The following is a 14,438-nucleotide window of genomic DNA, read 5'->3' on the forward strand; positions in this document are numbered from 1 at the left end:
TGGATGGTGGAAGCTATAGACCCCAGCAGCATGCTGTAGGTGAGGGTCAAACAAGGCTATATTTTCAGAATGTGGGGACCCAGAAAGAAGGTACTGGGTGGAATAATTTACAGAAGGGGACCAGACAGTGATGCAGGTGATAGGTCCTAGACATATCCAGTGTGAAGGTATCAGATCTGAGGCATGTTACCCACGTCCAAGAGAGCAGGAGGCATAGTGTTGCATGACCCAGAACAAAGGTAGGCCTAGTGCTGCTCACTTTATGTAGACAAGTATTGACTTAGCAGCAATGAACCTAGAACCAAGAGGGTTCAAAGTGCAGTCTTGGATCCCTGTAGGGAGAGGAGGCCTCAAGACTTGGGGAGGTAGGTGATCTTAGCAGCCAACGACCAGCGTAAGGTATCTGGGGTTGTGGACAACTAGCAGGTTGGGTGTCCTTTCAGAAACCCTTGCCACTCGTAATAGCTCAGTATGTAAAGAATACTGGCCAATTCTACTTTGGAATAATCAGCCGGCCCCAGCGTGTGTGATAAGGTGGTTCTGACCATCAAATTCACCTGCATTTTTCGCTTATGATCATCTGATTTTTGACCTCTTAACGTCGGAGCGCTTCATACCTGTGACTCACCCACAGTAAACTCTTGGTAAAATTGCCAAGGCCTACCTTTTATGATAAGGCCACTGCATCGCAGGCAGGTGAGGGGGCCCTGGTCGGGTTACATGTGGGAACATATGCACATGCATGTGCAAACATGTGAGGCCTGCGCGTAGTAGACTTCTGTTGTGCACAGTCCAGGAACATGTGCGCAGGCAGTCTGGAGCAGGAGGGGCTCAGCAGGATTGGGTATTGACATTGGATAGGCCTCATATTGTTGCTGTACACAGATAGGAAAGTCATTGTGCTTCACTGCTTGTAGGCATAAACACTCCATTGTACCCTACGGTAAGGCTTCCCTAGATAGCAGCTCTGCTTCCCCTTGGGCTTGAGACACCGGGTCATACCAATGTACAGTGTAACCTGTCTGAAAAAAACAATACAGTAAAGTCCAAAGTCATATCTGTACGGCTTATGGATCATCCATAAATGTAATGTTTCTCAGGATAAGAGCCCAGGCCCCTTGTCACCATGCTGGGTGGAGTTAATTACTCTTCTCTTCAGCAGTAGGAACAAAGGCGTCCCCCCACAAAGGGAGCAATTAACCCATATTAGGTCAGCTCCTCAGAAGGACATGGTGGGTGGATTGCTCTGCATCATTCAGCCAGATGCCAACCTGTGCCAGGAAAAGGGCCTGTGCCAGGAATTGTCCATGCTGACTCCATGGACAATTGGAAGTAAGAACCCCCTGACTGCCATATGGCCTCAGTGCTCTGACTCAGATTGACTGCAGGGCCAGTGGAGCACTCCCCTGGACCAGGAGGTTGGTCCCCTTAGACCCCTTGAGGGCCAGTTGGGGGAATGATTGGTCAGCTGCACACAGAAGGAGGGAAGCCAAAGGGGAAGGAAAATGAAAGGCTGGCACAGGAAGCCATCTCCCTGCAAAGTTCATCCACTTTGAGGCCAGGAGACCAGGTCATTAGGGCTTGCCAACAGGAGCAAAACGAGCCAAAGACCATCCAAATTGGCCCAGGGCCAGAGATATGCCCTTGTGAATTTTGGTGACCTTTGACCGCTATCGACCAGTGGGAGCAAGTGGAGCTTCACTGCCAGTTGATGTTTGTTCTCCGGGAGGGGGGCAGGCTCTCAGAGAGAAGATAAGCAGAAAGCACTGATGTGTTTTCCCCGCCATAGTAGGAAGGGGCCTACAACCCCTTCCTTGGGCACCCGAGAAGACTAGCGCTACAAGGGAGCACCATTGTGCTCTTCCATTTGAAGAGGGAATGGGCGCAGGACCCGATCCCTGGGCCCTGAGAAGATCAAGGAGGACAGAGGGAGTGCAGGCGCAGTCCCTCCCCGCAGTATGCACAATTATGCCTGCTGCCCGCAGAGCAGGCAGGGATGCGGGAAAGAGCGGGTGATGGCTCCTGCTGCCACACAGAGAAGTGCAAGTGTGTAGGACAGCCGGGAGCAGCCGGGGGAGTGTTTCCTGAGCTGCTCTCCAATGTTGGAAGATACAGGCAGGGTGCCCAGGTGGGACTAGGCACCTCGACGAAAACAAAGCTGGAGCACAAGGCCACATAAAGGAAAACTGCAGCGTGGCTCTCCATGAAGCTCAGAAATGCATAAACCATGTACGAGGTGCACCCCATAACGCCCTGTCAATTTCACCCACATTTGGGGACAAACATCTCTTGTTTTGGCTTTGTGGTGGCCCGAGGAGAACAGAGTCACCATCAAAATGTTGCAAAAGTGTGGGGGGAGCTAAACCATCCCCAGGTTGGATCTTTTGCTCGACAGCTGGAAGTGCTGCGTCCTCTAGAGGCCAAGACCATGGCTGCAACCCTTGTGGCCTAAAAGAGGTCAACATAAGGTTTAATGTCGGTAAGCATTCTCTAGGGGTGAAGAGCTGTAATTTCATGTGCAGTTATTGCAAATGTGATGATCTTTAGGGCCTATGTTCAAAGTGCGGTAATGTAAAAGTGTATGCTGCAAACAGCCTCTAGGGGTGAATGATTAGGGGTTGTAATTAAATTGGGTTATCATCGAACAGTTATACTCAGTACACAGCGCTCCCTATCATGCTTTGAAATGTACTCTTGCTAATGCTTTACTTATATAATGAGACTCATGATCAAAGTTTGCTTGCTTTATTGTCAATATTAAGTGCCCTCAGTCATGCGTATATGTTATTATTGCAAAATATTGCAAAATTCTTCTGAAATCTCACGTACATACACAAAAGCAAATTACATGAATTTCTGACACCTCTAAAAGATACTCCTTCCTTCAATGTGAAAGCATATTAGAACTTTAGTCCTTAGACTTGACAATTATATCATTATAACATGTAGCGCTCCGCTCACTGGGGAACATCCCCTTGTTGCACTGCAAATGTTCCTAAAAGAGGGAGTATTCATGTTCATCATCAGTGTTGAACTGGTGATCAACATGAATACTCCCTCTTTTGGGAACATTGGCAGTGCAACAAGGGGACGTTCCCCAGTGAGGGGAACGCTATGTGTTCTATTTTCTACTCACACTTCAGAGATTAGAGAGCAATACCCTGCTGCACGCTACAACTTCAATACTTTTGTTTTAAATTGATAAACTAAGAAGTCTGTGAACCATATACTTTTAAAGTATATAATTATGCCTCGATCTTGGCCCAAAAAGATTCTAATTCAACATTATCTAACTTACCTCTTTCCTTCTCCAGGTCACAGGCTGATGCTCCTGAGGGAAGAAGAGAAACATCAGACTAAGTGTGTGTTGGAATTTATCTAGCTCATGATGAAGGTGTGAGTACACTCAAACATATCAAAAATACCATTCACATTAGTAGCACTCCCACTGTCCCCTTTTGGGGATGAAAACTAAGAGCATACACTGAAGTCACACTTATATAAGTTGGCAACGCCCTTCTGCATCATCAAAAGGTAAAAGAGAGCCATGTACAACAGACACTATACACTGAAATGTACTTCACAGGAGTATAGATCACAGCCCCCCCCAACAGAAAATTAAAACAATGGACTATTGAAAGTATCACCTAAGAAAATTCCAAGTGGTGCTGTTGTAGTAGATATTGCCAATGTTGCTGTGTCCCAGACTCATGCTGTACCGCAATAGATAGATCATTCAAAGTCAAAGTGTGTCTGCTGGAGATTGATGGTGCTATTTAAGCATTAAGAAGAAATTGACCTGTCTGTTCATGGTGAGTGATGATTCAAGTACGATGCTGAGGTTCTTGGTGTGGTCTGAGGGGGCAGGTGGGGATCCGACATCCGAGGGCGGTGGGCCACCAGGTGCTGTCCCATGCAGAAGGGGTGGTACTGAGGATGAGGACTTCTGCCGTTGAGCTTCAGGCAGCTGTTGGTCATCCAAACTGCAACGTCTTGCATTCCTTTCTGGAAGTTGAGTTTGGCAGTGGTGGGGTCTTTGGTGAGGGTGAGGATGAGCTGGGTGTCATCGGGGTAGGATACGATGTTGAGTCTGTGTTGTTGGACGATGGCTGGAAGGGGTACCATGTAGATGTTGAAGAGGGTTGGACTCAGTGATGAACCCTGTGGGACTCCGCAGGTGATTTTCATGGGGTCGGAGAGGAAGGGAGGGAGTCTGATCTTTTGGCTTCTTCCGGTGAGGACTGATCATATCCATTCCAGGGCTGTTCCTTGTATGCCTGTGTCGTGTTGTCTGGCGACTAGTGTGCGGTGGGAGACAGCGTTGAAGGCTGCTGATAGGTCGAGTAGGATGAGGGCTGCGGAGTGGCCTTGGTCCAGGAGGGTGCAAATGTCATCTGTGGTGGTGAGTAGGGCAGTCTCTGTGCTGTGGTTGCATCGGAATCCAGATTGTGACAGGTCGAGGACAGCGTTCTCTTCAATTAATCGTTTCAGTTTCCTGTTGACAGTTTTTTCTGCAACTTTGGCTGCAAAGGGGAGGAGCGAGATTGGCCAATAGTTCTTGAGGTCGGTGGGGTCAGCTGTGGGCTTCTTGAGCAGGGGCCTGACTTCTGCATGCTTCCGGTTGTCTGGAAAGGTACCTGTTTTGAAGGTGGTGTTGATGGTGCGTTGTAGTTTGGGTGCAATGGCAGCCATGGCTCTATGGTAGATGTGATGGGGGCAGGAGTTGGTGGGGCCCCACGAGTGGATGCTTTTTATGGCCAAGGCAGTGTCTTCGGCCGTGATCGATGTCCAGTTGGAGATGGTGGGCTGGCTGGTGTTTCTGGGGGGCGGGGGCCATCAGTGGCACCTGGTGGAAGGTCGATGAAGTTGTCGTAGAGGTTTTTGATCTTGAGGTGGAAATAGGTTCCATGCTTCTCGCAGAGTTCTTGGGATGGGGTGATGTCTGTGGCTTTGCTGCTTGGGTTGGTGAATTCTTGAATGACACTGTAAATGTCATTGGTGTTGGTGTTGTTGGGCAGGATTTTGTTGTGGATGAAGTTCCTTTTGGTGGCTCTGATCTGGTTGTGGTAGTCCGTCATGGCGTCCTTGTAGGTGGTGTGGTTTTCGGTTGTCTTGGTGTTTCTCCCGTTCTTCTTCAGGCATCTGTAGGTGTGTCTGGCTTCTTGGAGAGTGGTGTTGAACCAGGTGAATATCCTAGGGCGATGTCTGTCGGGATTGCAAAGCGGGGCGAGCTTGTCTGTGCAGATGGAAATCCAGGTGTGGAGTTCTCTGGCTGCGTTGTTTGCATCGGGTGCCCAGGTGTGGTTGTCTCGGGTGATGGTGAAGGTAAGTTGCTAGTCGGTAACTTGTTCCAGTTCCTTTGTGGTGGGCGTGGGGCTAATTTGCGTGCCTTGAGTTTGTTGATGGTGAAGTGAACACAGTGGTGGTCGGTCCATGGCTGCTGCGTTGTGTGGCTGAATTGGACGCTGTTTACTGCCGCGAAGATGGGGTCGTGGGTGTGTCCTGCTCTGTGGTTCGGTGTGTTGATGAGTCGTTTAAGTCCAATGCTGGCGAGGTTGTCGCAAAAGATAGTGGAGTTGGGGTCATTGGGGTTGTCCAGGTGGAAGTTCAGGTCTCCAGTCGGTATGTAGTTTGTTGAGGTGATGGCGTGGGGTGCGTTGAAGTCAGTGATGGTGGTGGGGAAGGGTGTTAGGGGTCCGGGGATCTGTAGATGAGGGTTCTACGGAGTGTGGCTTTGGTGGTGGTCTGCATCTAGAAGTACAGGTGTTCGGCGGAGAGGAAGGTTTCCCTGGAGGTGGTGAGGCGGAGGGTGCTCTTTTGGGCGATGGTGAGGCCCCCTCCTGTTTGGTTGGGGTGGTCTTTCCTCTGGATATTGTATACATCTGGGCCGGCGGTGCTGATGTCGGGGGGAAGGATGCCTTGGTCCAGGTCTCTGTGAAGAAGGCTATGTCGGGCGAGAGAGAGTCAAGTAGGTTCCAGATGTCCATGGCATGTTTGTGTACAGAGCATATGTTGAGGAGGATGCATTTTAGGGTGTCGCCGGTGCTGGCATTGGCGGTGTTGGATGCCGGGGTGGCGGTGAGGGTCTGGCAGCAGTGGAGGCAGAACTGGTCATGGGTCATGTTCGGGGAGGCCTGTTGACAATCTCTAAGTCTACCAGGGCTGAGTGCGAGGAGGGTAGTAGTGTCATAGCGATGGGTAGTGGGAGGTCTAGGGTTCCTGGCGCTGGCCGCGGTAAGGTCCCGGACAGGCGCAGAGGGGCGGAAAGGGGCTTGCCTTTAGCGCGGCCGCTGCACCGACCCCACAACTGCCGCCATTAGGTAGGGGTGGTGGAAAGGAGGAGAAAGAGGAGGTTATCCCTTGGTAATAGCTGGAATGGGGATTTTCTTAATACCCCAACCTGAGCTACTGGGTTCTTCACACTTGAGTGTATCCACAGGAGATAGTAATTTTGGTGACAGGTATAAAATTTTATTTTAAAATAACAGACAATATAAATCTTAGTACATGTACAAATGTTAAAATCAGCGACACCAAAAATGTCTCTACATGAAACAACCTATTACATATTTTTAGACATCATCATCGTATTTAAAAAACAAACTATGTTGACATACAATTTATACTTCCACAGATATCAATTCAGTTTAAAACAGTTTTACAAAAAAGAAGAAATGACGGGGGAGAGACGAACACAGACATTTACTATTGGTCATTTGCGTGTGCACATCTCGGGACCTGGGTTTATACAAAATCAAGACCTGGACTTCTTGTTACTTATTTAGTCTGCAGGTAGATTTTTGGTCTTTCGATTGTGCAAAAAGTTGCGAGGAGAGGCTTGGAGATTGGAGTGGGGGAATTCCTGGGGGATTTCCGGGGGAGAGGGGCAGCAGAGGAAGCAGGAGTGAAAGGCGAAAGTCACAGGCAGGCATGAGAAAATAAAAACAGTGGTGATATTAGAGCAAGACACAGATGGGTACAATAACAGTGGCACAACAGGGAAAAATTAAGAAAGGTTAAGTGGTTGCAGGCAGTCTGGTTCCAGTTGGAGTGGACAGCAGGCACAGGATCGGGCAGAAGCCTCGAAGCTCCCAAGGGGGAGGTCGGGGTCTAGAGGCAAGAGACGGCACAGCAGAGCTGCGGGGAGAGAGTGGACCTAGACTGAGGGTCGGAGGTCTCATTCACTGTTCACATGAGAGCAGTTTTACCTCACGCTACCCATAGCCAATAAACGAGACCCAAAGATGATACAAAGTATAGACTGAAATTCAGTTTACAGGAATGTAACTTTGAATCGACCCCCAGTAAATTAGAACCTCATACAATTGAGAGTTTATGCTGAAATGGTACTTGTCAGAGTACATCCAGTGCCACTAGAATTATGTAGTAGTGAATGACTAAATAATGTGACAGTGTTAACAATATTTTATAGCAAGCATCAGCGCCTGACATTGCTGTAGCCATTCCAGAGGAGAATCCTATTCAGGCCATTATTAGTAGTGAAAAAACTGGCAAAGGTGTGGGGGATTGTTTCAAGATACTTTTTGTTGCACAATTTCTAAATTGGTAAAAATATTGAGACCATAGAAGGTCTTTCCATCTCTATTGTTATAGATCTGACTTTCATGCTGGCTGGGCTGCGATTTACAGACTCCCGAGAAGTACAAATGTGTAGCTCAGCATATTTGTCGACTTGGTATGTCAATTCTCCATACTGCATCCAAATTTTTTGCTGCTTGGAGACTTTGACCTGCACATTGTTGACTTTAGCTGTGTGCTGGCCAAACAAATTCTGAACACCTCAGAGGGTTTCAACCTTGAGCAACATGTGCATGAGCCAACACATAGTGCGGGACATATTTTAGACCTCATTTTCTTGCATTCATTGATTGTCCACCCTAGTTCTGAACTCAAGCTTACATGGTCTGTTAACTTTTTGATTCCTTTTAAGATTATTATCAATCGGTCCATGTGCCAGGAGCCTACTCTGCAGAACGTTGCTCATCCTTGGTGCCAGATTTCAGAGCTGCAGTTATCTGAGGCTCTCCTATCTATTCCACTTGAGTGACGGGTTCGGTGGGTTCTGATCTTGCTGAGATTAACAACTGGCTTTCCTCTGCCCTTGGTCTCCTTGCCCCACAAAGAAAGGTAACATTGATGGAGAGCAAGGTCTTCGCCACCTTTGTTCTCACCTGCCTTAAGAGAAAAGGTCACTCTGTAAATGCTTTGAGCAGAGTTGGATCAGTAGATGAAAACTACAAACAAGAGAGCCTTGACAAATTTCCGTGCAGCTTCTTGTAGGGCTTCTGAGGAGTTTATCTCCTCCTTGATTTCATCGACTTCTAATAAACCTTGAGACCCTTTTAATGTGGTTAATTTGTTTATATTTCCCAGGGCTTCCCAAAGTGGCTTGACCCCGTCAGCTAGACTATGTGAAGGACTTTCTAACTTCTTCTTTAACAAAATCAAAATGATTTGTAATCAATTCTCTGCCCATAGGATTCTGGAGAATATGCCATCTTCCAGCCTATTACATGGATCACAAACTTGACTTTGGAGACCAGGTCAGCGGAGTTATATCTACGTGCTTTTACCTCCTTGGAATACTGAGGAATATTAAACTTTCCCTTCCAGATGAAGGTTTTACGGCAGCAATCTCAGCCCTCATTTTTTCACGGCTGGATTATTGCAATTGTCGGTACCTGAATCTGTAAAAAAAAAAACAACTGTACAGACTCCAGTTAGCGTAAAATGAGGCGGCTATACTGCTTACAGGCGTACCATGGTTTGTCTCAGCTAGAGATGGACTTCGGCAACTGCATTGGCTGCCAGTATTAAAACGAGCAAAATTCAAAGCATTGTGCATAATTTTCAAGTCACTGATGGGTTGTGGTCTGGAATTTCTAAGCAGATGCTTTGAATGGTATGTTCCTGGTAGAGTGCTGCGCTCCTCAGAAAGAAAGCTAGTAACAGTCCCCCGAGTGAAAAAAGTTAGCTGGGGTGGCAGCAGCATTTCCTTTTGTGCTGCGAAAGCCTGGAACAGTCTGATGCTCCATCTTAGGAATGCCCCGGAGCTCCTTTCTTTTAAACTTGGCTATTATCGGTATAGACATTTTAGGTTTGGATTCTGTGAGTCAGTGCTCAGCCCCAGGAAACCTTTGGAAATAAGTGTGCTTTAAAAGCTCCTATAACATAACATTACTGTGTAAGGGATCACTGACATAATATAGAATGCCAAAATATCGACCTACCAAAATATCGAGGTAAAAATATAGAATACCAAAATATCGACCTCCTATCTCCAAACAGATAAGTACAAAAATATCGATGTAAAAAATATAATTAGTCAAAATATGAAATTTTTTAAAATGCTTTAACCCCTTCAGTGCTGCGCGAATTTCGCTGCAGTGCTGAAGGGTTTAAAAGCAGATTGGCTCATGACAGAAATGTTCCGTCATCAGCACCGGAGCACCGACGCTGATGACGGAACCGTTCCGTCATGAGCATGGAAGGGGTTAAATTAATTAAAAAGTAATGAAATAATAAATATAATTAACTTAAACATACTTACAATACTTAAATAACCTTAAAATTAATAAATATTTAATGTAAGTAAAAACATACACATTGATTTGTTAATACATATACATATATATAAAAGTAATATTAATAAAACATTTACTATATTATTACCGTAGGATAGCGGAAAGGGTCAAATTTACTATTACCACTCCAGTGAGTGCAACAGTAGGGAAAGCGTTGGATAGCGTACGAGTAAAAATTACTATTCCCACTCCAGAGAGTGCAACAGTAGGGAAAGCGTTGCATAGCGTAGGGGTAAAAATTACTATTCCAGCTCCAGAGAGTGCAACAGTAGGGAAACCGCTGGATAGCGTAGGGGTAAAAATTACTATTCCCACTCCAGAGAGTGAAACAGTAGGGAAAGCGTTGGATAGCGTAGGGGTAAAAATTACTATTCCAACTCCAGAGAGTGCAACAGTAGGGAAAGCACTGGATAGCGTAGGGGTAAAAATGACTATTCCCACTCCAGGGATTGCAATAGTAGGGAAAGCGTTGGATAGCGTAGGGGTAAAAATGACTATTCCCACTCCAGAGAGTGCAACAGTAGGGAAAGCGCTGGATAGCGTAGGGGTAAAAATTACTATTCCCACTCCAGAGAGTGCAACAGTAGGGAAAGCGTTGGATAGCGTAGGGGTACAAATTACTATTCCAACTCCAGAGAGTGCAGCAGTAGGGAAAGCGCTAGATTGCGTAGGAGCAAAAATTACTATTCCCACTCCAGAGAGTGCAACAGTGGGGAAAGCGCTGGATAGCGTAGGGGTAAAAGTTACTATTCCCACTCCAGAGAGTGCAACAGTAGGGAAAGCGTTGGATAGCGTAGGGGTAAAAATTACTATTCCAACTCCAGAGAGTGCAACAGTAGGGAAAGCGCTGGATAGTGTAGGGGTAAAAATTACTTTTCCTACTCCAGAGAGTGCAACAGTAGGGAAAGCGTTGGATAGCATATGGGTAAAAATTACTATTCCAACTCCAGATAGTGCAACAGTAGGGAAAGCGCTGGATAGCGTAGGAGTAAAAATTACTATTCCCACTCCAGAGAGTGTAATAGTAGGGAAAGCGTTGGATAGCGTAGGGGTAAAAATTATTATTCCAACTCCAGAGGGTGCAACAGTAGGGAAAGCGCTGGATAGCGTAGGGGCAGAAATTACTATTCCCACTCCAGAGAGTGAAACAGTAGGGAAAGCATTGGATAGCATAGGGGTAAAAATTACTATTCCCCCTCCAGAGAGTGCAACAGTAGGGAAAGCGTTGGATAGCGTAGGGGTAAAAATTACTATTCCCACTCCAGAGAGTGCAACAGTAGGTAAAGCGTTGGATAGCGTAGCTGTAAAAATTGCTATTCCCACTCCAGAGAGTGCAACAGTAGGGAAAGCGTTGGATAGCGTGGGGGTAAAAATTACTATTCCCACTCCAGTGAGTGCAACAGTAGGGAACGCATTGGATAGCAGGAGGGTAAAAATTACTATTCCCACTCCAGTGAGTGCAACAGTAGGGAAAGTAAATACTTCATATATAAATAAAAATAAAAAACATATTAACACCAATTACAAATTAATTAAAATAATTAACACTTTTATATAATATATTAATTAATCAATTAAAAATACAAATACAAATTAATTAATGAAAATAATTACCTACTAATACAAATGATTTACCAATTAACAATAAATTAATTAACAATTAAAAAATAATTAAAAATTTGATTTAAAAAAATATGCATTTAAAAATAGAATTACTTACAACTAAATTACTCCCCACCCTATTCCCCTATAAACCCACAACCCATTACAAAAAATAAATTAATAAAATTAACATAATTATCAATTAATCATTTATTTGAAATTAATTACCAATTATATTTTAATTAATTACCAATTACATAAATTAACATATTTAATTATTTATAATTAAATAACTTCCCAGCCTATTCCCCTATGAACCCACAACCCGCTACTTAATTATATTACGCAAAAATTAAATACCATACAAATACTTATTTAATATAAATATTAAAATTAATATACACTTTTCAAACATATACTAACATAAAAAACACATTAAAAATTGATATTAACTACCTTACCTCAAATTCGATATTTTTGTAGTCTATATTCTGTCCTTTCTATATTTTTGTTGTCTATATTCTGTCCATTCGATATTCTGTCCATTCTATATTTTTGATTCAATATTAATGCTATCCTATTTCATATTTTTGTAGTCTATATTCTATCCATTCGATATTGTGTCCATTCTATATTTTTTAATCGATATTAATGCAAATCGATATTAAAAACTCGATATTTTGACTGTGTACCCTCCCAGGCATTTTGAATTGGGCCACCCCTCTTGTTAATCCCTCCTTGCACAAGCTAGTGAACTACCTCCTGGAGTCTGAGGTTCTGCCACATTTTTGGAAGCAGGCCCTATTTCTTCCTCTACTGAAGAAGCCTAATGGGGACCCTAATGTGCTGAGCAATTTTAGGCCTATTTTGCGTCTTCCTGCTGTAGCCAAAATGTTAGAGAAGATGGTCAACCATCAACTCTACCAGTATTTGGAATTCAACCACCTCCTTCACGACACACAATTGGGCTTTCGAGCGGGCTATATCACAGAAACCGTTTTCCTGGAAGTTACTGAATTTGTTAAAGACAACCTGATCAGAATGCTAAGGCTATAGTAGTTTAACTGGATCTATTGTCGGCGTTCAATCATCCTAAACAAGTTGTGGAATGTTACATTTTAAAGGCCAGGCATGGGTCTAGCTTAAATCATACTGGGAAATCTGATCACAGGTGTCCCTTATACATCAACCTTCAAACACTTTCCCCTCACCCTCTTCATATGTAAGAGACCTTGGTTTTTATATTGATTCCAATCTGTCCTTCGAATCACGTGCTCTGTGTGTCTAACAGTTGCTTCTCACTCAGGAAAATGCTTCATCTAGTGCTGGAAACTAATCAAGAAACTATTGCAGGAGGGAGGAGCTACGCTGCAACCAAGATGGCCGCATGAGCTCCCGGCTCCACCGATCTCCACCAGGAGCTCATGAATCCGGATATTTATCCTGAATTTGGACCAGACTCCCGTACGGCTGATGAGTTGTTGAGATTAAAGATGCAATCCCCAGATTTCCATCTTCTCGACAGACGAACTTATGCCGTGTTTTTATTCTCGGCCTAATCCACTGTGGAAGCCTGGGCCTCGTTTTCTAACTCATCCGGGCTCGAGTTGAACAACATCGGCTGCGAGACCAGGCCGGCGTCCGGTCGCCCGCAGTGGAAGAATATCCCGACCGGATTGGATGATGGTGTGGTGGTCGGGTTGCCTGCACGGACACGGTTGTGGGCGGGGATCCGTTGCCCGGTGGCCCTGCTAGGCCCCGGGGCTGACGGGCTTGGGTCCTCGCTGGCGGCGATGGTGTTGAGACCGCGACATTGACGAGTGCCCACTGTTCACGTCGGCCCTGCTTGTGCCTGCTACATGGGAGAAGTCAACCTCCGGGGTTAAAAAGATCTGCTTGTCGCTTTGTGAGAGGAGATGGAGCGAGAGGAAGAGGCGCCGTCACTGCAGACCGTAATGACCGCCATTGGGGCGCTTCACTCGCAGTTCACCGCCGCCATCCATAAACTCGTCATAACAGCTGAAACCATTTTTTTGAGACCGGACGCCGATCCCCCGACGGCTTTGAAACATGTTGTTTTAACCGTGAAGTGGGAAATGCCTGACGCAGAGGGCCCCATGCGGAAACCAGACCTGGTGTGTTTTGTCGGCCCCCGAACAACAGACAGAGAGCCCGGAACTACCGAAAACTCGCCATACTCTATCCCGATGCTGCCCAAGATGGAAACAGCCATCCTCATACTCCAGGACAATTACCACGGCGATTTCCGGAGTGATTCCTCATTCTTTTCTCCCCGGTTGGTTCGAATATGCTTTTGTACTTTATTGCCGCTGGAGAAACATTTCCATCTGATTCGGGGTCTTCGAATATCATTTCTTTGGTCTCGATCCCACTATACTGACTTTGACTCTTTTGAACCCTTCGACTTTCCTCCAGAGATGGCGGCCCAAATGGTGAAAACTCGTACGAAAAATCGTAGTGGCCAAGGTTGAGTGTTATCGTCTGGGTCTGAATTCAAAGGCTTTATTTGACACAGGATTCGTACCTACAATGATGCGGGAGTCGGACGGTTATCTTGTACCCCCCCCCCGTTTGGTTTTCTAATTGCGGCTTCACATTGTCTGACTATATCTAGGGGGGTCTGCTTCTGGCGGGGAGTAAAGGGGACCGGGAGCCTCTATGACATCTCCTCCTCCGCTCTTTTTATTTCTTTCTTTTAGGGTTTAGTTGTTGGGCGACAGGCACGCTGCTAGTGGGGTTAGGCCGTAGCCATTGCAGGGGTGCAGGGCGTGGGGAATAGGGGGGGGTTATTTTGTCCTTATTTAGTTCTATGGCCTTTTGTTCGTTCCTTTCCCTTTTACGAGAGGCGGTATGTTTATTCTGAGTCTATTTTTCACATGTCTGGGTGTCTACTCTGGTCCTATTTATCTTGGGAACGTGGGTGGACGGGCCTTGCTAGTACGTGCATAATGGGGCTGTTGATTATATTGATTGTCCGTTCTTGTATACATGCTCATGTTGACGCCCCACACCCCTTGTATTGATTGTATCACGTTGGCCTATTCACCTACGTACCGATGCAATGTATCCTATTGTGTGACTCCTGATATGTGTAATATTTCCTCTTGCTTTTTCTTCTTTAAATAAAAAGATGCAAAAAAAAAAGAAACTATTGCACATGCTTTGGTGACATCCAAACTGTATTATGTGAGCTATTCGTACCTAGGCTTG

The 14,438-nt window shown here is 45.5% G+C and overlaps 1 protein-coding gene across 1 annotated transcript in view; it reads right to left on the bottom strand.

Annotated features, from left to right (window-relative positions):
• Positions 1-14,438, bottom strand: part of LOC144752372 (butyrophilin-like protein 9) — a 401,025-nt gene that overhangs the window by 251,392 nt on the left and 135,195 nt on the right. Inside the window, exon 4 of the mRNA XM_078640307.1 lies at positions 3,299-3,331. Within this exon, the coding sequence (XP_078496433.1) occupies positions 3,299-3,331 (33 nt within the window). The remainder of the gene's footprint in view (positions 1-3,298; positions 3,332-14,438) is intronic.

This window comes from Lissotriton helveticus, chromosome 5_1 (genome assembly GCF_964261635.1).
Source record: "Lissotriton helveticus chromosome 5_1, aLisHel1.1, whole genome shotgun sequence".
NCBI lineage: Eukaryota > Metazoa > Chordata > Amphibia > Caudata > Salamandridae > Lissotriton > Lissotriton helveticus.